General features: G+C 45.2%; 1 protein-coding gene across 1 annotated transcript in view; it reads right to left on the reverse strand.

Moving 5' to 3' along the window:
• Positions 1-3,499: 3,499 nt before the first annotated feature.
• Positions 3,500-27,301, reverse strand: part of LOC144829129 (tyrosyl-DNA phosphodiesterase 2-like) — a 193,310-nt gene continuing 169,508 nt past the window's right edge. Inside the window, exon 7 of the mRNA XM_078687950.1 lies at positions 3,500-5,237. Coding sequence (XP_078544076.1) covers positions 4,956-5,237 — 282 coding nt within the window. The 3' untranslated portion in view covers positions 3,500-4,955. The remainder of the gene's footprint in view (positions 5,238-27,301) is intronic.

Here is a 27,301-nt window from a genome sequence, read left to right on the forward strand (position 1 = left end):
TTGCTGACTTATTTTAAAACCGCAGCAACCCTTCTAAGGAAATCTTTTCTATTGTGAACACCCTGACTAAATCCACACCTACTCCTGGATTAGCAGAGGCTTTGTATAGACACTGCAATAAACGTGCTGATCATTTTGTTATTAAGGTCAACAATATCTATCTTCACTTTAATAAAGAAAATGAAACAGTCATGTCTCCCTCCTTTGATACAGGGGTCACCCAAATGTACAGGAATTTATATAGCGCAAATCACCAAGCGGTTTCTAAGCGCTTGCTTAGGGAACCCGTCCCGGTATTCCCCTGTGAGATAACCCCGGCAGGGTATCCGCAAGGTGAAAGCCAGGCATCCCGCCGCGAGGGGCCGTTGTGGAGATTAAGCAAGCTATTGCCCAGAGTCGCAGAGTGTGAACCCATGAAGCGAGTAGGCACCGGAGCGAGAATTGTCGAGTCCATGGACATTTTAGGACTCAAGACCCAGCCGAGCCGGGAATTGAACCCTGGTCCCAGGCTGACGTCTGCTTCCAGGTCTGCCTCCTCTAACCAGTGAGCCACACTTCACCCACATGGATTTGGGCACCCTTGGACCAATTGGCTCTACTTGACATCAACAATATCTCCACCTAATGTATTAATAAAGTAAAATCTGGATCTCCGGACGATCCGTTAAAACCTGACCTCATTTTAAAATTTCAGGAAAGTATTACTTCCATCTTCCTTAAAGTAGCCACCCTCTCGCTGAGTACTGTAGAAATAACAATCTCTTGGAAATATGCCAAGGTGATCACTCTTTTTAAAGAAGCAGTGTTAGATGCCACTCAGCCAGAAAACTACTGTCCTATCCATCTCTTGCAATTTCTATCAAATGTGGCAGAGAAACATTAAAACAATTTCCTAACAAAACTTTAAGAACAAAATCAAATACTTGATGTTTCTCAAAATCGATTCCAATCATCATACAGCACTGAAAGTGCTCTTCTAACAGTCACTGAAGCCCTTCCCAGCTCCTCAGATGCTGGAAAATCCCAGCCTCTGATTGCCTAGATTTAAGTGCAGCCTTTGACTCGGTCTCCCACTTTATTTCTACTATTCTGACTCACTGAACTGGGAGTACAGGGTAAAGCTCTGAACTGTTTTGTCTCTTTTCTAAAAGATCAGTAGTTTCAAGTTGTATATGGCGTCCCCCAGGGTTCGGTGCTCAGCACTACTCTTTTTAACATATACATCAGACCCCTAGCTGAGGTAGAGAAATCCTTCAGAATTTCACTACTGTCGTATGCGGACGACACTCAGCTGCTCATATCCTTGTCAGCAGAATCATTCAGCAGCTGTGCTAATTTCAAAAACTGCTTAATGGCAGTTGCTGAATGGATGCACAACAACTGCTTAAAACATAACACCAATAAAATGGAGAGTCTGCTGTTAGGTAGGCATACCCATCTTTGGAGTGACCAATGGTGGCTGGTAATACTAGGTCCTCCCAGATCCATCAGAGGTAAAAAATCTTTGATATAGATGGATAATTCTTTATCATGCGAAACCCAAGTCAAGACATTAGCAGTTCACTGTTTTGGCATGGTAAGGAACTCAGGCCCATCTTGGGACTCTCTCCCCAGCAAGTACGCCGACTGATTGTGAAATCCTTAGTCATCTTGTGACTTGACTACTGCAACATCCTCTATCTAGGCAAAAAAGAAAAATATTCTGAACCGCTTGCAGGTTGTCCAAAACACTGCCGATAGACTTCTCTTTTCCCTCCGAAAATTCAGCTCTGAATCCCAACTTTTAGTTAAGATCCACTGGCTGCCTATTGGAAAGTGCACTAAATTCAAGGCCCTACGCATTTCTAACAAAATGGTATACAAGCAGGACGCGCCCAACCTAGCCACCCTGATGTATTTCTACAGACCAGCTGGAGAACTTCGCTCTGCTGAGTTAAACCTGGCCTACTTCCCCCACTATCGCAGGGCCATGATGACAGGCTGCTCTTTTAGTGTCTTAGTCCCGATCAAATGAAACTCTATGCCACCCAACCTCAGGAACATTCAAGTTCACTTACCATTCCGGTAACAGCTGAAAACCTGGCTGTTAGGCTGATGATCTCACTGCCCAGTTGTTGCCTTTTCTTACCTGTGACTAGGGCCGGGAGGCTCCTTTTGGGTTAGCTGTGTGCTTTAGAAATCATTTTAACATAACATAATAAAAGGGTGACATTGGTGTTGGGTTGTTAGTGTTCCAGTTCAGGGATGACCTGGCCTGGAAGTTCAGGATGGACTAGTCCCAAGAGGAACAGGGTCAAAACTTATGTGCATATGGCTGGTTTCAAACTAAGGAGCTTATTACGTACGCGAGGTGGCGATCCAACCACCGCCACACTGCAGGCCCGCCTTCAGTATTAAGAGCGTGGCATTGGACCACCACAGGACCGCTGCGTCCAAATGGGATTCAGAATCCCGCGATGGTCATGCAGTGGTTAGGAGCAGGTATATGCTGGCGGTGCCGCGGCGGCCCATCAGAGCATATTCTGAGTTACCTGTCCACCGCCCTTTTCAGGGCAGTAAGCCTGCCATACAAAGGGTGGTGGAGAGGCAACTGGCCCCCTGCTGCTCCTGGGGGTGCATGCAGGGGGCACATGTTGTGCCCACCTGTTTCTGCACGACATGGTGCATGCCACACTGTGCAGGCACGTGCTGCAGGCATGCTAATGGTGGCCGCCTACATGTTAAGCTCCCCTATGAGAGGACCGCTGCCTAGAGATTGCCTCAGCACTGCCGGCCCAAACTGGACTAAACTGGTTTTCCGGCGAGCTGGTGCACCACAGCTTTAGTGGTCCTCGAGCGGATGGCGCAGTCGCGGTGCTGCCGGAGGACCGCCAAACTTGTAATAAGGACCTGAAGGTGCTTGGTGAGCAAAAAAACATCGGGTTGGAGTGCTACCCGAGCCACTGTCAGTGGTCACACTTATTGCAAGCATTCTTCCCATCACCTTTTGTGTGTTTGATGTAATACTATAAGTGCACAAGGGTATGCCCAGGTGTGGATCCCTTGTTCGCTATGCCACTGGAACAAAGCTACACCAAACTGAAGAGCCCCAACCAAGACAAAAGCAATCTTGGCATATGGCTGGGTCCAAAGTGAGGTGCCATGGTGGGTAAAAGAACGATGGGTTGGAGTGCTACCTTAAATGACTGCTAGTGGTTAGACTTATTGCAAGCATTCCTCCTATCACCGTTTGTGTACTTAAACTATGTTGATGGCTTAAGTTTGAATTAAAGTCCTAATTAAAAGCCCATTATATTATGGATTTTAAGTAATATGGACAATATTGCACATCAAAGCTATAGGATCACACGAAAATCAGTGAGCAATGTGTATGAATTATTAGAATAACTAGAAGGATTCTGAGTAAGGAAACAGATTTTTAACCCACATAGTTATGATTACTATGGGTCTCGGAATAAGGGCCTGGAATGTTTGGTCGAAAACAAAAATGCAAAAACGGTTGAAATTTAGCAATGAATAGTAACTAAGAAATAGTTTATTGACAATAAATAAGAATTTGGTAACCAATAATGGACTATCCAAAGTACATAAGTTACATTTGCAGCCAGCTGCCAGTGATGTAGTCCACAATACAGATCAATGAATAGGGAAGAAGAATGTTGAGTTGCATACTGGTTGAAACAAATGTAAGTTACAATAGTTTATATAATGGAAAATATAAACAAGGGTAGCATTTAAATGCACACAGAAAACCTACTGAGAATTTATGTAATGTGTGACTGAAGTATGCATGAGATTAGGAACGAGATAGGCGATAAATGCACGTAAGATTGATGTAATGGGTTTTTAACTAAGATACATTTTGGAAATGCATGTACTTCTTGGTGATACACGGATACATAAATTCAATAAGTTAGACTAAAACATTCGGGATTGCTTTGGCAAACATATGCTATATGGTAATAAATTAATGTAATGATTGTGACGAATTATTATTATGACTGATTAAATAATGTAAAAAAAATTGAAGCGGCTCAAATACATTTAGTTGTGCAATCCGAAAACACGCCAACTTTTCCGTCAAAGTCCTTGGCATGGACATTTCTTCCTTCCATATTTTGTTTTAAAATCACCAACATTTACTGAAGCTTATGTTATACATTGCAGTATTGTGCTGCCATTTAAAGACAATATTAGACTATAAACATTAACACTACACTTTAATCACTTCGATTTTTCTAGGTTCACCTTCAAATATGCAACAAAACTTTAATTACAGCATCTTGTCCAGAGAGCTTTATTGTACAAAATTTGGTATAAGGCAACTAACTTCCTTTATGAAATGTGGTGTTATGTTTCTCCCAAATGTGACAGCGAAGGAACAAGTTAGCTATAAACTATTTCCATTTGAATGTATTAATTTTGACTATAATACTTTTTTGGAAAATATATTTATTGGGATTTATATTACATACAATATATGTGACAAGGTAGGCAATCCGTAGTTACATTGTCGAAAAAAGCATACCATGTAAATACCCATTGAGGTAGTAAAATCATGTAACGGTACATACATATTACACAAATCTCAGGAATAAAGAAAACCGTCTAATATTCGGCGGTATAAGCCAGCGAGTACTGCTGTAATTACTTTAACTGGGGGTAAAAATAGTAACACGGAAGTGAAGAGGACGTTTATAGAGATGGTGGCGGCAGGCCATATCGGTCGTTGTGACTATTATACCAACCATCCAAGCAACTAAAAGATTGACAACACTGAGCAACAGAAGTGCTAATTAATTATTCAAGAGGGTGGTTTGTGGTTTCATTGTTATAAACCAAAAATGCTAATTTCACAAGTCAGTGGTGTTCATTTACATAAAAATTCAATGCAAATGCAGAATTCTGGTAATGTTATTTTTAAAACAGTATAAGTACAGCACTTAAACTTTCAATTACAATATCACATCAAATACACACAACAAACCCCAGTGGTCACTGGGGAATCGGCCACAGTCCAGTTTTTCTAATCCAAGTAGGTTCAATGTACTTGGGATAAAATGGCCTCCATCCTTGGATGCTCGGAAGAATATGCGATCAAACCTCAGTCTACAGGTATAAGGTGCTCTTAAGTTATTATTCATTTTTGTGTCCCATGTGTAACGACAGTGTTCAGGTTTACCCAAGCTCTCCCAAATGTCCAAAATGTTACTTGGAAGGCCTCCTATTTTAGATACCTGGAATGTAAAATAGACAAGATTCAATACAGAAATCTAAAAGCTGCAAGCTATATTTATCTGCTGCATCTTCCACAGTGAGAAAAGCATTGTTTCTTACGAAGTACAAACTCTGGCCACACCCACAATTAGCACCACTGCAAAATTACTTGCTTATAACTAGGAGAGATATCATAGGTAAAAGAAGTAATGACAACAGAGGCACAGAGAGGCAGCTGGACGAGGTTTTAAAACGACACAATGACAGCATGAAAATGAGATGGCAGACATTTATTACAATGTCTTCTCACTCACAGTTACCTTAGGTTCCCAGTTTTCATTCCAGTCTTCCATGCTACTTTCTGCATTACAATGAGGCATCTGTGCTACAAGGCAGTCATATTATAAGCTGATATCTAGAATTCAAAACAGGGGTTGCAATAGGACATGGGAGCCCTGCAGAAGGTAATGGTAGGGGTTGAGGTGAGTCACACACTAGGAGCTACAGGGGGATGAAATGGTCAGGCCGCCCCCCACTCAACGCATTACAAACCAACAATAGGCCTGATCATCAATAGTTACACCAAAATCTGTGTGTCCAACACTGGAGGGGTAACCTAAACCTTTTATAACTCCCTTCCAGACTTATCTAAGTCGCTGTGTTGTGGTGTATCCTAATTAAAACACTATACCATCATAGAGCCACCCAAGTATAAAAGAAAAAGTGTGGAGCAGAGAGAAAGCACCTCACGGTAACACCACCAAGGGGACCGCTGGTTGGTACTCGTCAGTAAGTCCACTTATCATCGGTTACTTTCTCTCTGATAGCAAAGAAAAGTAATGTGTGTGTGTATTAACACAATCTCAAACCCATGAAATCAAAATCACCATAGAGACCTAAATGTGAATGCAATATCTCTACATGCTATTGCCATGCATGCCCTTTGGACCCCGTGAGGATATAGACAGATAATCCTCACATCTAAAAATTGGTAAAGCTAACTAGCTTGGGATAACTTTATTCAGTGCTGCTAGCTTCCCAAATTAAAAATGGTTCCCTTCAAACCATGATCTATTATTAAGAGCTAACATGTTTCTGGCATCCAATCAGTATTGGAGCCCTTATCCCAATTTTCAGATTTCTTTTTAAGGGAATCCGTCATCATGTAGCCCTCTTTCGTGCAGGACACAACTGACGTATTGAACATCCTGAAAACAGTATTGTTTGGTCCAAGTAACCAGTTCTTGGTTACGATCGATATTGAATTGCTATACACCAGCATACCCCAAGATGCCACGCTGGTGGCAGCAGCGTGGGCACTTGGAGTACTCGAGTGGTTTTATGACACCCCCCAGTCCTTTGTCCTTAAATGTATTGAGCTAGCTCTTACAAAGAACTTCTTTGAATATCAGAACCAGTTGTATCTCCAGGTGTCTGGAACTTCAATGGGGGCAACTTTTGCTCCAAGTCTGGCCTGCATCTATGTAGGCAAGTTTGAGGAAAATGTCATCTATCACATCTCTAATCCCTTCAAGGAGAATATTTCTCTTTGGAGGAGATATATAGATGATGTGCTCTGAATCTGGACTGGACCAGAGGACCTTTTAAACTCATTCTTTGCGTGGCTCAATCAGGCTGATGATAGCAGGACGTCTGCCGTCTACCTGGATGTGGACATCACAGCCACTGGTCATATCCTAGTTACCAACGTTCACCAAAAGCCCAGTGATAGGAACTCCCTGTTACACTATCGCTCTTTTCACCCCAGGTCCCTCCGGGATAATCTTCCGGTAGGTCAGTTTTTGCGGTATCGGCGCAACTGCTCTACAACGGAAAAGTTTAAGGAACAATCAGACGAGCTAGTGGTTAAATTAAAAGCAAGAGGGTATCCTATTAAAACCAACAAGCGAGCACATAAACGAGCATTGAACCCTACCCGTGATTCTCTTTTAGAGAGAAACCTGAAAGCAAAAACTGAATGTCTCCCAGTGGTTACCTAATTTGATCCCCTATCGACCAAAGTTAGGCAGATAGTGAGGAAACACTGGTCCATTCTGGACACTGCTACCAACAAGATGCCACCCCCGTGCTTTGCGTTCAAGAGAGCCCCCAGCTTGAAGGATAAACTGGTACATACCACATCCAAACAACGTCATTGGTCCCTAAACTCCCCTCCGGTTATTACACGTGTGGAGGGTGCACAGTCTGTGGACTAACAAAAGCGACTAAAAGCGTGATTCTGGAGGGAGGCAGAGAGTGGTACCTTAACAGTTTTAGCAATTGTAACACCAATAATGTTATCTACAGACTTATGTGCAAGTGTGGTTTGCATTACATTGGCCTTACGTCCAGAAAGGTCATGACCCGGATACAAGAACACCTCAGCACTTTGAAGGCAAAGAAATTAACCACACGGTTGGTTCAGCACTTTCAGTATAAACAGCATGACCCCAGGGATCTGAGGTGGACTGTTCTTGAAAGGGTCATGGGGTGAGACCCATAACATCGAATCCATCCTGGCGAGAAAGGAGGCTAAGTGGATCTTTTCCGAGACAGCGGACAAGCTCGGACTGAACGACTATCGAGTGGAATAAATGCACAAGATCCTAAATTGTTGCCGATGAGATATGCTATGTGGGACCTCTTTTGATTTGTATATCAAAACATTTTTTTAATTTCAGCATAGTGCTTTGAAGCCGTCTGTTCTCATAGTACAGTAAATAAGTGCTTGTCATTCTACCATACATGCCGGGTGGTCATTGGTTCGTTGAGTGCTGCACCACGTATCTTGAAAGATGGGCATTAAAATGATACGGAGGGGACCATACACTATGCCCACGATAATACAGGGAGTCTAAAATACCATCCCTATATAGTCCACATGGATCTATTATAATTTGTTGCTTCAATTCATTGGAGCTGACTTGGTTTGAAATAAACAGCTTCTTATACATAAAAATTGATTTGAAACTACATATATGATGAACTTCCCAGGAGTCATGAAGTGTAACCATCCCCATCTTCTGCACGTGGTTTGATATAACATTCTGAATTATGGTGATTTGTTTTGCTAATTTCACATCTATGGTTAGCAACATTATAACCGCTTTACTTTCAACCTGTTTTAAGATGGCCGGCAGGTTAGTCCTTTTAACCTGGTCCAAGATGGCCGTCATGGTAGGGACATTCCGCGAGAATCACGTCACTGGGGGGGCGTGGCCAGCAGCCGAGCTTGGCGGTTGCTTGCTAGGAGAGCTCCGGACTCGAGCCTCCAAAATCCTGATTTATATATGACAAAAATTATAAGTGGATGCCTGTAGCTGCGGTGTGTGACTGTGGGGTCGAGCCTGGACACTCGCGCTGACTACGTGGACAAGAGGGGGTGCGGTGAGGTAATATCGCCGAAGCCGCATGGTGCGTGAAGAAGAGGTGCGGCTGCCCGGATCGGTGATCTAACGTTGCGGATCCTAGGGATTGTTATCCTGGGGCAGGAGCCAAAGCATCGGACGGCGAAGACGGTGGGGCATATCTCTAAAATTGCCGACCGCGACTTTGCCAAAACTGCGCATACGGACACACAAGCGAGCGAGGTGGAGCCTGTGGCGGGACACCGGGAGGCGCACCTACGTGAGACCGGGGATGAGGTGAGGCCTACTTTCCACTAGTGGCGGACCCCGGTGAGGCGCGATATGCCGGGGCGCGGTGCCCCACGCATCGGAGCCTGAAGAGAGAGGTGGACAGTAAGGGAGGAGGACGGGGGCTCCACTCCCTGTAGGTGCGGTGCGGGGCCTGAAGGACATCAGAGTCTCGGCTCGGCAGGCGTGCCCTGTGACGGTGGCCGCCATTTGCAACCAAGCTGCATGCTGACCTGGGACTGGAGCTGTAGGGAAACGATTACTCCTTCGTGCCCTCCCAGAGGTGATCAAACAGACTAGCAGAAGGTCGCCACACGCTGCTCATGATCTGTGGAGAGAGGGGCGAACTATAGAGGGCTTTGCTGTGCTCACGAAGGAGGCTCTACTTTGCTCATGTCTAAGTACTAATGCTGGCCTGCTATTCAGTGAAAACCTGTGGAGACATACCTCGTGCTGTTTTACCACATTGCTGGGCCTGGATGTACCCGGGAGGAGCGGAGCATTAATACGGGTGTGATCGTCTGGCAGTTTACCTAGTGATTGCCCTTATCCTCGCCACCGGAGCTGGGACGCGACGGGGGAAGGGCCACTGAAGTAACATTGGCCAGTGCAACGAACAACGCTGGAGTTGTCAACTGCCCCACTATGGATTGCTGTGGTGCCAGTAGTAGACTGTAGGAATCGATGGACCATATGTGAGCACGGGCGCTGCACACAGGGGGCAGGAACAACCTGGCAGATTTGATATCTCCACAAAGACCAGTAGCAGAGAAGGATTTTACGCGTGTGTGGCGAGATGCGTTTTTTTGCGGAACTTTCTTGTCTCGTATCTTTACTCTAGTGCATAATTACACAAAGAGCAATGGGCAAGGCGAAACGTGCCAAACCGAAGCAGCAAGACCAGTGTGATGTGGATCAGGCACAAATAGGTCTTGGTGGTATGGACGAGGCGATGAGCTCAGGATATGTCCCCCCGACTAAGGAGTCTAGCACGGAAGATAAGCTGGATCTTATTCAGCGAGAGGTGCGCGACACACGGAAGGCGCTCAAGCTTCAAATAGGGTCCCTCACTACAGGATTAAACTTGCTCAGGGCGGACCATGTCAAAACGGCGGAGACGGTGAAAGCGCACGGAATGACACTGGCGGAGTTGTCTCCCAAACAGAAGCAAACGGAGACAGATGTGAAACAGTTGCAAACACAGGTGGCCACTTTACTGGAGAGAGTGGAAGATGCAGAAGGGAGAGCACAGAGAAATAACATCCGGGTGGTTGGCCTGCCGGAGAGAAGTGAGGAACCTGATGCAGCAAGGTATATGGAGCAGTGGTTTAGAGACCATGTCACGACAGAGGGGCTCTCTTCACAATACTGCATAGAGCGGGCGCATAGAATACCTACTGGGAGACCAAAACCAGGTGCTCCTCCAAGACCCCTCATCGTAAAGTTATTGAACTAACGCGATCAAGATGTCCTACTGCAAAAAGCCAGGGTGACGGCACCGATCAATTTCGAGAACGCGAGGATTTCTTTATTCTCGGATTACACGATGCTTGTGCAGAAGCAAAGATCCTCCTTTATGGCGGTGAAACAGCGACTTAGGGACCTGAAGTTACAGTATGCATTATTGTTCCCGGCAAGACTCAAAGTAATACATGAACAGAAATCATCTTTTTTTGAGAGCCCTGGAGATGTTGAGGACTAGCTGGAGGTGATGGAACTTACCAACGCGGAAGAAACTGCTGCGCTCACAGAGGAGAGACAGAGAGCCTTCGAAAGTACCTCGACTGGGCGTGGAGGCCATCAACTGCGGAGGACCAACAGGCGTGCAAGAGTTACCTCACAACAGATACAAAAGACCAAACAACAGGCGGTATTGGCCACGGCGACCTTCACGAATGCGCCGAGGACGATCACTAAATCCTATACAGAAGAGGAGGACTCACACGGATCGGACTCCGAGGGTAGTGTGGCTTTGTTTCCTTCGGCGACTCCACAGCTGATCACGGACCTGTTCGGGTGATGGACTCACACAAGTATTGTAACTTTTATGTTGTATTTTCACACCGCAGCTGCGCTAGATTAGGCTCCTCCCCTAGACAGTATGGCTAATTTATATTAGGCACCATTTGTTAGTGCTCTTGTACTGTAGAAGCTCAAAACTGGCAGATATCCGATACCCAGTATCATGTGCAGAGCGCAGGCGCAACCCCCCATATGGCGAAGGTGCTATGTATATTCCCTTAATGTTTTCCTATTGTTCATTCAATTTTTGTATTCATTGAAGATCCTTGAATGTATGATGGATCAGTTGTTGAGGGTTTTGGTCCAATGCAGTTTTCAGATTGGACCGAGTATTTGGGAAATTGGGAGGGGGCACGGACTCGAAATGTCTGCTATTGTTGTTAGGATGGTCTGCCGATATGTTACGTTGTATTTTGGTGCACTATGTTTAATGTCAAGATGTATACACGAGGGAGGTACAAAATTATAACTTGGAATATAAGAGGTATGGGCATGATACATAAACGGCACAGGATACACGCCCAAATGCAGCGTCGGAAGGCGCAAATAGTCTACCTGCCAGAGTCACACATGATAGAAAAGTGAGGTTGTGAAACTCCGGAAGAAATGGAGGGGGCAAGTGTTCTTCTCCACCCTCTACCCTAATTATGCCAGAGGTGCCACGATTTGGATAAGACACTTTTGTTGCACAGGAGCAGAGAGTTGACAAATTGGGTAGATATGTTATGTTATGTTATGTTATGTTAAAACCGCTCTTCTATAGCGCACGGCTACTCCGAGGAGTGTCCCGGCGCTTTGGCGAAGAGAAAAAGAGACGAACACACAACATAGCAATGCGTAAGGCCCGTGCAGCAATTACAGAGAGAAGAGCCAAGTCTTCAGCTCCTTTCTAAAAGCTAACAGATTGCTAGCTGTTCTCAAAGATAAGGGAAGATCGTTCCAGCAACGCGGTGCTAAATACCGGAAAGAACGACCTCCGATGCGTGTGCGCCTAATGAAAGGAACCACGGCCTTGGCCTCGTGAGCAGACCTAAGAGTTCTTCTAGGAACGTAGAAGGCAATCCGCTTTCCAAGATAGCTTTGGCCGATCCGGTGCAGCGCCTTGAAAGCCATCGTCAAGATCTTAAAGGTGACTCTCTTGGCAACCGGAAGCGAATGGAGTTGTGCAAGGAGCTCAGAAGCTCGTGCCCTTCTTGGTAATCCAATGATTACTCTGGCCGCCGAATTTTAATAATATGTGCTTGTTAAGGGGACATTGGACGGCCAATTGGTAATCTTGGGGAATTTTTATGTCCCTAATTATGAACAAGACCAATATTAGAATACGTTGAGTGGGGCATTAGCGGGCTGGGAGGCATATCCATGGATATTGGGAGGTGATTGCAATGTAGTACTAGATGCATAACTGGATAGGTCGCACCCACCAGTACAGGGCACTGGGGTACATAAACAAGCCGAGGCACTACTAAGATGGACAGAGGGGTGGGATTTACATGATGTCTGGCGAATGCGACATCCACTACATAGGGAATACTCATATTATTCTGTGGTACACGACCTCCACACGAGAATAGATAGGCTGCTCTGTTCCAGCGGGATAGCGCTGCCGGTGACTGACTCCACTTATCTCTCCAAGACCTTCTCAGATCATAATCCCCTGGAATCCATCATCACATGGGGTAGGATACCGACACCAGTCCCAACGTGGCGCCTCTGGCCACAACTCCTGGAGGACTAAGTATTCCGGAATACCCTTTCTACCACTATCGAACATTACTTTATAGACAACAGTAATACAGCCACGAATAAACCGATAGAATGGGACGCATTTAAAGTGGTGGTACGTGGGAAGGCTATTGGTACGACGGTGGGAGTAAGGCAAGAATTGCATAAATCACTGGTGGAGGTGGAGGAGACATTGGGCAAGCTAGAAAAAGAGGCAATTACGGATGCGGAGAAAAAAGGTCCTCTACAAGAGGTGCGAATCCGCCACCAGAATTGTTAGAATCTCTGAGAGTCACAGACTATACGGCATTCACACAACGTACCCACAGCGAGGCCGACAAGGCGGGAGCATTATTAGGTCGCATTATACGCGACAGCCCCCAATCAGTGGTCATACCTCGGATTATCACAGATAATGGGGACATAGTTTCCACTCAAGGGGGGTTAACACGGTGTTCCGCGACTATTACGTCACATTATATGGGGTACCTAATTACTCTGCTGGAAACCTAATAGTGGATTGTCTGTCCACCCTAACCTGTCCGACAATTCCAGAACCGCTGCGAAAAAGACTCATAGGACATGTTACACCGCAGGAGATCAGGGTAGCGATGAAGGGGCTGCCGCGCAACAAAACACCTGGCCTTGACGGGCTCCCCATTGAGTTTTATGACACATATGCAGAGGTACTGGTGCCCAAATTAGTAGACCTATATAAAGAGGTATGGGAAAAGGGCTTTCTACCTACTACAACGGCCCAAGCCCTGGTCATTACACTGCCAAAGGCCGGCAGAGAGCACATGGATATGGCTAACTACCGGCCATTATCGTTGCTGTCCACGGAATACAAAATTTTAAGTAAAGTATTAGCAAACAGACTGCTACCACATGTGTCCAAATTGATACATATAGACCAAACCGTTTTTTCGCCTGCTCGCAGCACTTCCCTTAACATAAGGAAATTACATTATTTGCTAACAGAGGCCCCGACGCGTTATCCACATGCCGGCTGTCTTTCGCTGGACCTTAGACAAGCCTTCGACTCAATACACTGGGAATATATGTTCCAGGCACTGGAAAAATTTGGAATACCGATAGAATACATATTGTGGATACGAATATTATACAGCGCCCCCACGGCATGCACTAAAACGTGTGGACACATATCAGCGGAATATACCATACATAAGGGGACGAGACAGGGCTGCCCGTTGTCCCCCCTTCTTTTTATATTAGCATTAGAGCCACTAGCCCTAAAGTTACGACAGGATTTCCTAGATTGGGGGATACGAATCTTATTTTCGGCATACGCCGATGATATCCTCATGTACATATCTGATCTCCACAGACCACTGGTCGCGCTGTTTGAGACGTTTCACAGTTTCGAACGTATATCGGGACTGGCTACAAACACCACCAAAACACATGCATTTTTCTTTGTGGAGCGGGAGGGCACTACAGAGGTGGATATCAGAGGCACTGATATCCAGGTCGCACAGTCGACGTTTAAATATTAAGGCATACAAATATATAGAAAACACAAAGACATGTTGGGGGGCAATCTGAATAAAGCGATCAGCGCATTGAGAGCTAGTGTCGCTTTCTGGAGTGCGTTGCCGCTCTCTATAACGGGCAGAGCAGCTATTGCTAAAATGGTTGTGTTGCCGCGATTGCTCTATTATTTCACGAATTTGCCATTGGTTGTGCCGCGACATACTTTTAGTTTACTCGACACTCTGGTTACAGATCTCATCTGGGGTAAGGGCAGGCGACGTATTAGCCTAAAAAAACTACAAGTCGGAACTAGGGCGGGTGGCCTAGGAGTGCCTGATTTTCGTGGTTGTCGTATTGGACGGCGGGCCGCAACCTGCAAGAAATCGACTATACCGCTGCAGACTTGGATAGTGGGTCACTTTGTTACTGCCTGGTAACAGGACCCCAGCAGATCTTCCCCCTTTACTGCAGACGGCATTACGGTGCTGGAGAACTGCGTTGCAATATACACACACGACGCAAAGGTACGCAGGGAATATACCATTATTAGGCATCACGGTAGCAAGTGGTAAGCTTACGAAACGCAGATTGATGCCCTGGCTAGATGCGGGTATTAGTACTGTGGCGGATTTGTTTGGGGAAGAGACATTAATGGATGATGATACGTTTATAAATCAGACGGGCGCTCCGGCACATTTGTACTTAATGCATACAGCACTGATTAGATTTATTAAGACGCATTGGGCCGCACAGAGAACAGCCCCTCCCGAGAACGAATTGATTAAAATGGTCTATTACATGGGTGGTGGGCGCCATCTGGTTAAATGGTTGTACGCTGGTATTAGTACACACACGAGGGTCTCCCTACAAAAGCTGAAGACCCTGTGGGACTTAGATATGGGGAAAGAAATGTCGGAGAAGGAATGGGCGAGAGTGTTAGAACATCCCAGAAAAATCCCACGCAATGCCAAATTCAAATTCATTCAAACGATGGTGCTACTCGGGCATATTTAACCCCGAACAGACTGGACAAGATGTTTCCTCAAACACAGCACTTATGTCCGAGATGTCTTTTCGAAGGAGCAGGCTTTATACACATGGTATGGGAATGCCCGAAGCTAAGGAGATATTGGGATACAGTACGACACATGACAGAAACGGCCACGCAGCTCGCCATTACTGATACACTGGGGGAGTGCATTTTGGGGTTACATGCTCCTGCCAATACCCATAAATTGCAATACCGATTTGTAGACCGTGCATTTATACTGGCTATTAGAAATATCACTATGAGGTGGAAATCCCGTAAATCCCCGGAAGTGCGTGCCTGGCACACAGAATTGCTACGCTGGGGTGGCGCAGAAGGTGTGGCGCTACACAGAGAAGAAATCAGGGGCCTGCGTAAAACCCGATCTCCCTTGAATGGGAAGTTATGTTAGAAGGGATGCGATCACATGATTTAGATTCTGTTACCTAGGAAATGGACGTTTAGTACAGTAATGCCTCAAGCAGAGTGTGTGCAATAGAGCAAGGTTGGGACTTAGTGCAATGCAGAGTGTGCGGACCAGACATTTTAATGATGTAGATGCCCACTGTGTTTTTCGGTGCAGTGTGTAACGGGTAGACAGAGACCGTGTCCTCAGGGGAGGGGGGGTGTTGGGGTATTGTTTTGGGTGTTTTTGTATGTATTGCCTTATACTATACTGTAAAGATAGAAGTTCATGTGCATATCTGTGCAAACGGTGGATTTTAAGATGTAACGCCTTGTTATACCTGGATATGTAACATGATCCTCGCATAATTGTGATGTATGGATTGATACTATAAAACTCAATAAAATATGTTTTAAAAAAACAAAAGATCATCACGTCATTGACGTGATCTCGGCAGTGAAGGAAGAGTTTTCTCCACGTACCGCAGATGTTTCTCGAGCTTCCATTTGAGGACCGGACGTGTCCGGTAGCGGTAAGCATTTTGCCTGAGAGAAGGAGTGGGAGGTCTGAGAGAGCCACAACCTGAAGTTGTTGGCGCAGGAGTTTACGCGCATCCTTCATTTTAGTGGGGCATGAATTCCGAATGTACGGTGTACAAGTAGACATAGTTGTGATAGGCTGACTACGGCGCGGCAACTGAGGACATATTCCGATAATAATGGCTATCAACGTCACACACTCAGTGTCTATAAACTTAAGATGCCCCGCGCTTCATTTTAAATTGGACATGATTGCTGAATATAACCTACAGAAACAGATAGACTCTGGGTAATGCGGGGTAATAGAAAATGGCATGGCACCAGAGGTTACATCACGATAATAATGGCCAGCAGTGTGATACATCCTGCCCATGATTATAAACGCGTGATGCGGCCAGGAGAATGCAGAGCTTTGCATGTTGGTAGATGTTGGATCTTATATTGTATATATAGTGGTGATATGACTGTCCAAAAAACCTTTGCAGGTGACAGGACCTGTAGGCGGTCACTGCGGGAAAACGCGATCAATTGACGCGTGGCTCACACTGGCTGATGGTTGCAGGTACGCAGTATGAACGAAACCAGATGGTACGCGAGCTATATGATATCATAAGTGAAGACTGAGTTTATCACTGTTGAGAAGTGTGTTTTCACAGTTGGCGCTTTTCTATTCCTTTTTTCTTTTGTATTTTATACCATCATAGGTTTGATGTGAACCTCCCATGAAGGATTGATTTGGAACCCCAGTAGCCCTGACGAAGTTGCCCGAATTGTCTTTTGGCAATGAAACATGTTGGCTCTTAATAATTGATCATGGTTTGAAGGGAATTATTTTTAATTTGGGAAGCTAGCAGCACTGAATAAAGTTGTTCCAAGCTAGTTAGCTTTACCAATTTTTAGATGTGAGGATTATCTGTCCGTATCCTCACAGGGTCCAAGGGCATGCATGGCAATAGCATGTATAGATATTGCATTCACATTTAGGTCTCTATAGTGATTTTGATTTCATGGGTTCGAGATTTTGTTAATAATACACACACACACACACACACACACACACACACACACATTACTTTTCTTTCCTGCCAGAAAGAAAGTAACCAATGATGATAAGTGGACTTGCTGACGAGTAACAGCCAGCGGTCCCCTTGGTGGTGTCACCGTGTGGTGCTTTCTCTCTGCTCCACACTTTTTCTTTTATATTTGGGTGGCTCTATGATGGTATAGGGTTTTAATTAGAATACACCACAACACAGCGACTTAGATAAGTCTGGGAGGTAGTTATAAAAGGTTTAGTTTACCCCTCCGGTGTTGGAAACATAGGCTTTGGTGTAACTATTGATGATCAGGCCTATTGTTGGTTTGTAAGGGTTTGAGGTGAGACCTGGTTAGATGAGCAGGGTAGTCCATTAGGCGATGCGCATTCTGGATTGACAGTTTAGGCAAGGGGAAGATTTAAATGGTAGTGCCAGAGAAAGGCTTTCTTTTTCCACCTTTCCATGCTTGTGGAGGGCCACCTTTTTGAGAATGAGAAGACTTATGTGTAGGAGGCTGGCTTAGTATATGGTGCACCTTGCACTAATCCAGACAACGATTATGGTGATTTTAGTGGTCTTAGACATCAAATGCTTTTTGAAAGCTAACTGTCCACTGAACTTTCTTAGGCATCCTTTTGGAGGTGAGATTATTAAGGGGAGTCACAATGGACCAAAATTCCTGATCAAACCACTTATAGTACCTAGTCAGGCCCAAGACAGCTCTGACCCGTGTCTGGGCAGTGGGAGAAACCCAGTCCATTATGGTCTGGATTTTGCTCTCCAATGGTTGGCCTCCACCTACCAGGCGACCAAAGTACACAATGTCTGGCACTTGGTGGCCTTGATAGTGAGGCCTGCCTTTTGCAGGGCCTCCACAACATTTCTCAAGGAGACCAGGTGAATCTCCTAGGTGGAACTAGAGACAGCAATATCATAAAGATATACTGCACTATAGGCTTCCAGACCTGTGAAGACTTTGTTCACCAACCTCTGAAATATGGCAGGTGCTTTCTTCACACCAAAATACGTTACAATAAATTGATAATGCCCAACTTGGGGTTTGAAAATACTGTTTTTAGCTTGGCATCCCGAGAGAGTCTGATTTGCCAGTAGCCAGTAGTCCGGTCAAATGTACTAAGATACTTGGATGACGCCCAAGTATCAATTCGCTAATCTGCCCATGGAATTGGATGGTCATCAGTCCTAGCAATTGCATTGAGACCTCTGTAGTCCGCACAAAACCTCATCTCTCTCTTACCATCTCGGGTATGAGGTTTTGGCACAAGGACTATTGGACTAACCCAAGGACTATTTTTTGGACCTCAGTCCTGATGCAATGTCTGACATGGTCAGGCTGTCTGTGAATGTTGTTCTTCACAGGCAGACAGTCCCCTTTCTCCACTTCATGGGTACACAAGGTGGTTTGACTAGGAGCCAGAGAAAACAAGTGGGCAAACTGATTGAGGACTCTCCTGCAATAAGCTTGCTGTTGGTCAGTGAGGCTACCTGCCAAAGCTACTCCATCAGCTGACCCATCAACAGAGTCCTCAAGAGAGGAGAACAGGGAGAGGGTCACTCTCTTCCTCCTGTCCCTCAACAGTGGCTATGAGCAAGGCGGTCAACAAAAAGGCTTTAGGCAATTCATATGAAGTACCCTGTGGGGACTTCTAGGAGTACCTAGGTCAGCCAAACAGGTGACCTCACCTTTCTTATCAAGGATGGTGTGGGCGCCACTCCATTTGTCATGGAAAGCAGCTGGGGCCACACCCACACTTTCTGTCCTGGCTGGTAAACAGTCAGTTCAGACCTTTGGCCCTGCCAAGCTTTCTGAAGCTCACAGCTGGCATTAAAGTTTTTGCTGGCCTTCTTCGTGTACTCAGCCATATGTGAATGCAGGCCAAAGACATAGTCCACAGTGTGATGTTTGGGAGATTTGAGAGGCTGATCCCATCCCTCCTTAACCACACACAATTTACCCCTAACAGAAGTTCAAATGGGCTGTAGCACACCCCCTTCTGAGGAACTTCTCTGTAGGCAAAGAGAAGGTAGGCTAGCAAGACATCTCATTTTGCCTAAGCTTTCCTGGAAGTCCCATGAACCTTTCAACACGCCCATTGCACTGTGGATGGTAGGGTATGGTAAACTTGTAGTTTACACCCCACTCTTTCCACATGGCAGTGAGGTAACTAGACATGCAGTTGGTACCTCGGTCTTTTAAGACCTCCTATGGAAATCCCACTCTGGATAAGACTCCCAGAAGGGCCCTGGCCACCACAGGAGCTGTAGTGGTCCTAAGGAGAATAGCCTCTGGATAGCTAGTAGCATGGTAGAATATAACTGTATACAGATGCTGTTGGAGGGTTTAAGGGACCAACAATGTCTATCCCTACCCTGTAGAACCACCTGACTTACCACAGGCTGGACAACTGACACAGGCGAGACAAAACTCTTTGGTGACTTCAAACATGTGGGGCCAGTGAAAATGAGGGACAGGCCTGTCCCAAGTCTTGCGCTGCCCAAGATGTTCTGCAAGGGGAATGTCAAGTGCTAGGGATAGAAGAAAACCTCTGAATTCGGAGGTATTTCCTACCTCCTGGTGGCACCAGTCTCGAGGTTTCTACACCCAGGGAACAGAAGCCCATCTTTCCAATAGAGCCTATGCACCCGCTGACTCCCCCTGCCTCCTTAGCAGCAGCTTGCTGTATGAGCTGTTCAAGAGAGGGACCGGATTTCTGCTCCAAACTGAAGTCTGCCTTGGAAAGACCCCCTGCTACCAAAAACTCTGTTAGGCCCACGATCCTCTGGGACAGTCCCTTCACAGAGCTGAGGTCATCTACCTCAGGAGACTGGCTCTCACTGCGAGTTTAGCAGGAGGATGTCTTTATCCTTACTGCTCCTTCTCTTAGGTGCCAGCTGGTCTATTTTCAAGGATCCAGTGCTCCCTCAGTGCCTAGCTGTTTGGCCTGAGCCCTGGTGACAGCAAATGCACTGGCACAGGTTACCATAATCTCTGTATGTGGACTGAACTCCACTTTGGACCAGGCTGAAGTTTCCAAATCATTCCCAATCATGCCCAACGGACAATCTACAGGTAGACCTGGAGAAACCACAACTCTTTTAGGGTCAGATACCCCTCCCCAGCTGAGATTAACAACTGCCTGATCAGTCCTGACTTTGCTACAATTGGTCACTTGGTACAGTTGACCAAGAGGATTTGTTCCGAGGACACAAGTTTCTCTGTCACCATTGTGACACTGGCCCCTGTAAGCCATAGCTGCTTGACCACTGCTCAGAGGCTGTTATCTGTACAAGTTAGTGGGACTTACAAGTAACGTGGCAAGATCCATGCCACTGTCACAGACAAGAACAGCCTAAGTGGGTGTTCTGACTAGGCCAGAACCCAAGCTTAAATCTACTAACCCTTGGGAGCCATACTACCACTTGTACTAGTGGTAGGAGGGCTACTTACCTTAGGGGCAATGGTAGTGGCTTCTTTGGTGCTGGCCTTAGGACAATTAGCATCCCTTGGCCTATGGCCTTTCTCCTTACGTAGGTAGCACCAAGGTTTCTTTTTAGAATTGGTGGAGTTTTGGGACTCACCTCCCAGAGGCATGTTTTGGGGACTTTGTGAAGACTCCTTTTAGTCTTTACCCTTTACCTCAACCGTCTCTTGGGCGTTAGAAGAATCTTGCCTCTTCTGGTCACCTCCACCACCAATATTTTTCTGCTTAACCCTGGTACGGACCCATTTGTCTGCCTTCTTTCTCAGTTCTTGGGGAGAGGCTAGACCAGAGTCCACCAGGCACTGGTGCAGTTGTTGATTCTGAAAATTATTATAGATGTGCTCCCTCCTCGATAAATTGTACAATCCCTCATAGTCCTGTACCTTGCTTCCATGAAGCCAGCCTTCCAGAGCCTTAATAACATTGTCTATTAAATCAACCCAGTGTTGGGTGTGGGCCTTCTGGGGGTCCCAAAACTTAACTCTGTACTGTTCATTAGTTAAACCAAACACACCTAGAAGGGCACTCTTCAAGACTGAGTAATTATCAGCATCCTCTTCTCCAACAGTGAGGAGCTTGTCTCTATTTTTGCTAGCAAAGGAGCACCATAGGATAGCTGCCCACTGCCTTTGAAGGACCTTCTGAACATTACATGCCCTCTCCAAAGCAGTGATCCATTTATGGATTTCATCCCCCTCCCGGTAAAGAGGGACTATCCTGCTGAGGTTCCCAGTGTCAAAGGATGTTCAGTTTAGGTCAGGTAAATGGTAAACAGTAAGTACATATGAATGTGTAGCGGAATGCAGTCAGAGTGGGCGCAGACACTTGGCTGTAAGTAAGGGGAAAGTGTAGGAGCTATTAGTTAAAAGGAACAAATCGGGCTGAAACTAAGAACACTGAGAAGAGAATCTGGATAGAAGGGGCTGATGAGGCAACAGAAGAGTAGATGGAAGGCACAAAGCATAACATTGCTGAGCTTGCTTTGGCAAAGTGACAAAAAGCCCAGGAGGAGCAAATTGCATAAGGTAGTAACATCCGCAGAGAGGGCTGTAAAAGTGGAAATATTTGCCATATAGAGGGATTACCAAGCCTGTGGGTCTACATTTGATAGAGCACCAATCAAAGACAAATTATTGAAAGAGGAGTTGGTAGAGGATAATTTTAAGTTACTGGACAGGGATGTGTGCCAGAAATAGGTTTCAAAAGAGATATAGCTTGCCAGCCACAGTTCCCATGACAAATGAAAATCAGCGTTTTTGCCTATTGGAAGCCCTACCAATAGTGACATGTTAAAGAAAACTCAAGTATAGAGCATGGTGCCTTTCAGTGCCTTACTTGCCCTTTCAGAGGTACCCCACAAGCAAGTCAAGAGGACAGAAATGCCTCCTGGGTTTCAAATACGGAGAGTTTAATAGGGAATCTGCACGTAAATACCAGAGTGTTTGAAGCATGAGGCATGACACCCAGTTACACAGTGTTGGCTTGACTTTTTTCCCAGACCGATGAGAGGCAAAACTACCACAAGGAAGGTTTTAGTTTAAGTGACAGATGTACATGGGTGTGTCTCTAGGCTGATATCTTGACATTGGTATTAGCACTGCAAGACGTAGTCCAGAAAAAGCTGTGGAAAGAGATTAAGTGTACAGTAATATACCCTTTCACAGAATAGCCATTAGAAGACTTAATTATTGTCACATTTAGATGTGGTCCCTAAGGAATTAGCAGGACAATTCATAACGGTCGATTTATGTTGGCCAGAAATGCTGTCTGCTAAAAACGTTATTTCGGTGGTGGACAGTTAGGTGCACTATGGTAGTATACATTACGCAGTGCAGGGATCCAGATATTAGCAAGTGCAACATTATGTCCATTTTTGAGGTTTCCATTTGCTATGCATGCAGTTTACAGGGCACAAGTATGTAGGCAGAGCATGGTGTTTGTTTTCCCAGCTCCTATGCAGAGGCGTAGAATTATTTCAAGCCTTCCTACTGTGGCTGGAAATTAGGCGTAGCAAAGTAGATTCAGTAGCCCCTATAGTAGTGAAGACATACAACTATTGACTGACTTGGTTAAGTTTGTGAAGCTGGCAGAAAGTATGTTAATTTGATTCCAGCGATGCTTGTGTTATTTATGGGAAACAAGCTGATAAATCCTTGTGGAAGGTGAAGTAACGACAAGACACTGGTGCTTCACAGTAGTTTGTGATTTGATGGAATGTTGAAAATTGCTACTGTATTAATGAGGTACATTTCAATTTTAATTTAACTTGTATAACACGGTTTAGGCCAGATTGAATTTCTACGTACATTTTATCCGTTTAAATTATTGATACATTTTGAAATGTAACACAGACTGTCATACTAATAATACTTGGCCATCTGTTTTGAAGCCAGCTCCATTGTGAATTTTTGAATTTGATATAAGTAACACCTATAGACTTTAAATATGTGTTTTTATTATGCACCTTATGTATTGCAATGGATAGTTATTGTGCAATAACAAAAATTGAATTGAACTTGAAAAACGTGTACTGTCCGAGTAGTTTTGCTATGTGAATTTGTAAAGCTCGGCTAATCACATGCGAGGGTATCCAAGCACTGAGTAGAGAGAGGGCCCAAAAAAGATGGACGGATGGAATCATGCCTGTTTTCTTTCTAGAAGAGCCAGGTCGTGAGCTTCTTTCGGAAGTCAATGATGGAGGGAGTGGTTGTGAGGTATAGCAGGAGGTCGCACCAGGGATTTGCTGTGATGTGGGAGAAGGATTGTCCACCACATATGGTCTTCTTGATGCGTAGGGGGCATACGGTAGCCTGGGAGACCAACGCGAAGGTGTCTGAGGGGTTGGTAGAAGTTGAGGCAGTGGTTAAAGTATGCTGGTATGATTTTGTGGAGGGCTTTGTAGGTGTATTTGAGCAACTTGAATTTTCATCTTTCCTGGACTGGGAGCCAGTGGAGTGCGTTGAGGCGTGGTGAGATGTGGGCGTTTTGTGGAATGTCCAAATGAGTCTGGTGGCGGCATTCAGGGAGGGTTGGGGTTGGTGTAGGATGCGGACTGGGATTCCTTCATAGAGAAAGTTTCAGTCATCAAGTTTGCTTCTGATTAAAGCCTGGGTGACCGTTTATCTGATGTTCATAAGGATTAACCCCTCCCATACTCGTGACGGAACCGTTCCGTCACGAGCCTCGGGTGGGCTGTGCTGGTGACTGAACGGTTCTGTCACGGCCCGCTCGCCGCGCCTGCGCTGACGTTCTAATGGGCGGGCGGGTCCGTGACGGAACCGTTCCGTCACAAGCACAGCTCACCTTAGGGCTGTGACGGAGCGGTTCCGTCACGAGCACGGGACCGCCGCGCGGCCCCGCCTCCCCCTTAGCGCTGCGGCGGAATAACCACCGCAGCGAAGGGGTTAAGTTAAAGGTCTTGCACAGCATTCGCAGGATGTGGAAGCATGATGTGGAGAGTGTTGATCTGTTTATTCATGGTGAGAGAGACTGGTGTCTAGAATGATCCTGAGAATCTTGGCATGATCAGGAGGGGTGGGTGGGGAGCCCAGTTCGGAGGGCCACATGAGGCATTCTAGGGGGAGTGGTTGTTTCCGAAAATCCGGACTTTTTTGCATGAGTTGAGCTGGAGGCAATCGATACTCATCCATGATGCAATGTTGCTCATATAGTTGGCGAAGTTGGGTTTGGTCATGCTGGATCTGTCTGTTAGGGAGAGAATGAGTTGTGTCATCGGTGTATGAGACGATGCTGATGTGCAATTTGACTGTGTATGCGAGGGGTGCCATGTATACACTGAAGAGCGTTGGGCTGAGGGACGAGTCTTGAGGGACCTGGCAAATGAGCCTTTTGGGTTCTGAGGTGTATTGGGATAGTATTGCGTGATGCCTTCTGATGAGTGTGTTGTGGGAGACAGTATTAAAGGCTGTAGAAAGGTCGAGGAGGATGAGGGCGAATGTTTATTCTCAGTCAAAGATGCTTCTGATGTCATTGGGAAGATAACGCTGCTTCCTAAGCTGTAGACAAAGTGGTGCAGAGGACAGAGGGGGCTCTTGAGTGGATGGTTTTCATCAGGGCAGAGGTGTCCATGTTTGACAGGGGTTCCCAGTTGTTGATCTTTTGGTGGCGGCGGCATCTGGCCAAATGAAGAGGTTCGAGTTGGTGGCCTGATGGTCGAATTTTTTGTAGAGAGTGGTGAACTTCTGGTTGAAAAGTTTGAGAGGGCATCACAGAGTGTTTGGGATGGGGTGATGTCACTGCAGGATTGGAGACTTCCTTGACAATGGTAAAGTATTCCTAGGCTTTGAGTCTGAGGGCAAGAGCTCCTTTTTTGATATTATTGTATAAAATAGAAAGACAATTTACTTACCAACGATAATACTTAATTAGATATAATGATGGTAATGATAGTCTGTCTTCGATATTTAGTACCATTGATATTCGAACTTAGACAATAATAATGGGGTACACTCTTAGGGCTACCGGAGTTGGCAGTTTGGCACATGCGGTTTTAAGATTGGAGCAGGGAATCGAGGACAGCAGGGTTTGATTTTCATCAAAGGAAGCAGGCTCCCATGAGATGGGGCTCCAACTAAAGCAAAAGGGATGCAGCCAAGTAGGTGCGAAGCACCTGCAAGACTAATTATTTTTTCATTTAGCCTCCCTCATCCATCCTAAGACATTTGGATGCCAGGGCAGAAAGATGGGTTGATATATTGTTGGATGTGTGGCCTTTATAATGTGGAAATAATCCCATTGGTTTTGGTGAGGAAAAGGGTGCAATATATCATGTAATCAACTAGTTCCCATGCTAATTAAAGAAGCACATCGGAAGGTTGACCAGATTTAATGTTGGTCCATTTGTGCAAAAATTATGTAGTTCAATTGGCAGCAATGGCTGAAAAGGAACATTGCAGAGCTAAAAGGGTGTTGGCCGTGGACATGAACAGTGTGGGCAGAGCTAATGCTGAAGCCATTTTAATGGAAGCACTACAATTAGCAGTAAAGCTAGTGGGAAGTAAACAGGAAATTAAGGCTGTTTTGTCAGATTTTAATAGAGAGTGATAATCAGCCACAGTGACATTTTATTGTTTCTGGATTCTGAATACTACTTGTCTGAATTGTCGATCAGTAGCAAGATTACTAAGGGGAAACTTTGAAGTTAAGGGCAGGCCAGATATTACTGGTGGTGGGTAGGAAGAAACAAGGCGAGAGGTTAAGGAGCTATTTAAAAGCAGGGCAGGACATTTCGTTCAGGATGGCTTTCCACATATGGAGTATTTGTCAGTTTTCAAATTGACAGGCCAGGTGGCTTGGCTTCGAACAGCGTCCAATGAAATAAGCTTGGGCTTGGAGGGGTTGGGTATGAAGCAAAGCTGAGATGCTCTGAGGGGGAATGCATTGGAATATTATAGGAGGTGGGCGCAAGGACGAGGGAGAAACCGGTTTGGAAGGTGAAGGAGGCTTTGAAGTAATTCGTTGGGCAGCAGTTTGTTAGGGGACAGAGAAGTGCTGGAGTTTCAGGCACTTAGGGTCAGTATTCAAAGGTGGTTGGGGTTTAGTTTGTTGATATGTATTAGAGTAGGCTTCTCCATAAAGTAGCTCGTGAGTTACTAGTAGATCTCCAGCTACATATGAGTAGCTATCCAGCTTGCAGTCCAGCCTTCTAAATTTGAAGCTTTTGCTAGGTTGAATATTCAGAAACCAAAATTTCAAAGTGTGTATTCAAGACAAAAATGTGTGTATTTTCACAATTCATAAAGCAAATATTTGCATCAAAATGACTGAGTTTCCAAATATATTTAGAGCTTATATTTGAGTGATAATCATGTGGCTATCAGAAAACGTATTACTCTCAATAATACCTTGATGCTCTGGATTGCACCTGTGGCTGTTATGTATTACCAATGTAAAAGCAATCCAAATTGAGAAAGGCTTTTTTACATTACTTCTGGCAACCCTCCTGATGCACTGAGGTGATCACTGCTGGTAATCTTGCAAAGGGTGGCCATTAAGGTAATATTGTCTTTAGTGGTCACTATTACAAAGCTAATACTAGTAGCTCGTGATATTTATAGAGCAAAAGTACCTCTTAATACATAAAAGGTTGTAGATCTCTGTATTAAAGAGATCATTTGCTTCAAGCTGTAATGTGGGAAGTCAGGTTGTTAAAATCATTTAGTGCACAACCATAATTGTAAAGATTCCTTTTTAAAGCTTAAGCCCGCATGAGTTAGACAATAATTTCTTATATGTGAAGTAACTCTTATTACTGCACATATCGCAATTATGAGTTTTGAGGCATCTATCATTGCCAGTAATAGCGGGTGTGATTAAAAAAAACTGCATCCACGGATTTATTTTGGCAATATTTATTGGGAGGAGGATACCTGGTAAATCAGAACAGGAAGAATAAATATTGCACCAAAATGTAAGCACTCATAATGAGGGCCTAAAGAGGGTTAATAACAGGATTGAGCCATTTTGTCAACTCTAAAGTGAAAATAGGTGATACACTTCTTAGCTGCAGTCAGAGCTACAGACCGCTGCAACAGAAACCTTTAAGGGCTGAGAGAATGCCATAATTTCCACTGAGCACACACACCTATATCAAACTCTTCCCGGCGTTCTTGACATTGACCAGACTTCACAATAAATGTAGTCTTACCGGTGACTAGCTTAGGTTAGGGAGAATGG

Source organism: Lissotriton helveticus, chromosome 4_1 (assembly GCF_964261635.1).
Source record: "Lissotriton helveticus chromosome 4_1, aLisHel1.1, whole genome shotgun sequence".
In the NCBI taxonomy this organism is placed as follows: Eukaryota; Metazoa; Chordata; class Amphibia; order Caudata; family Salamandridae; genus Lissotriton; species Lissotriton helveticus.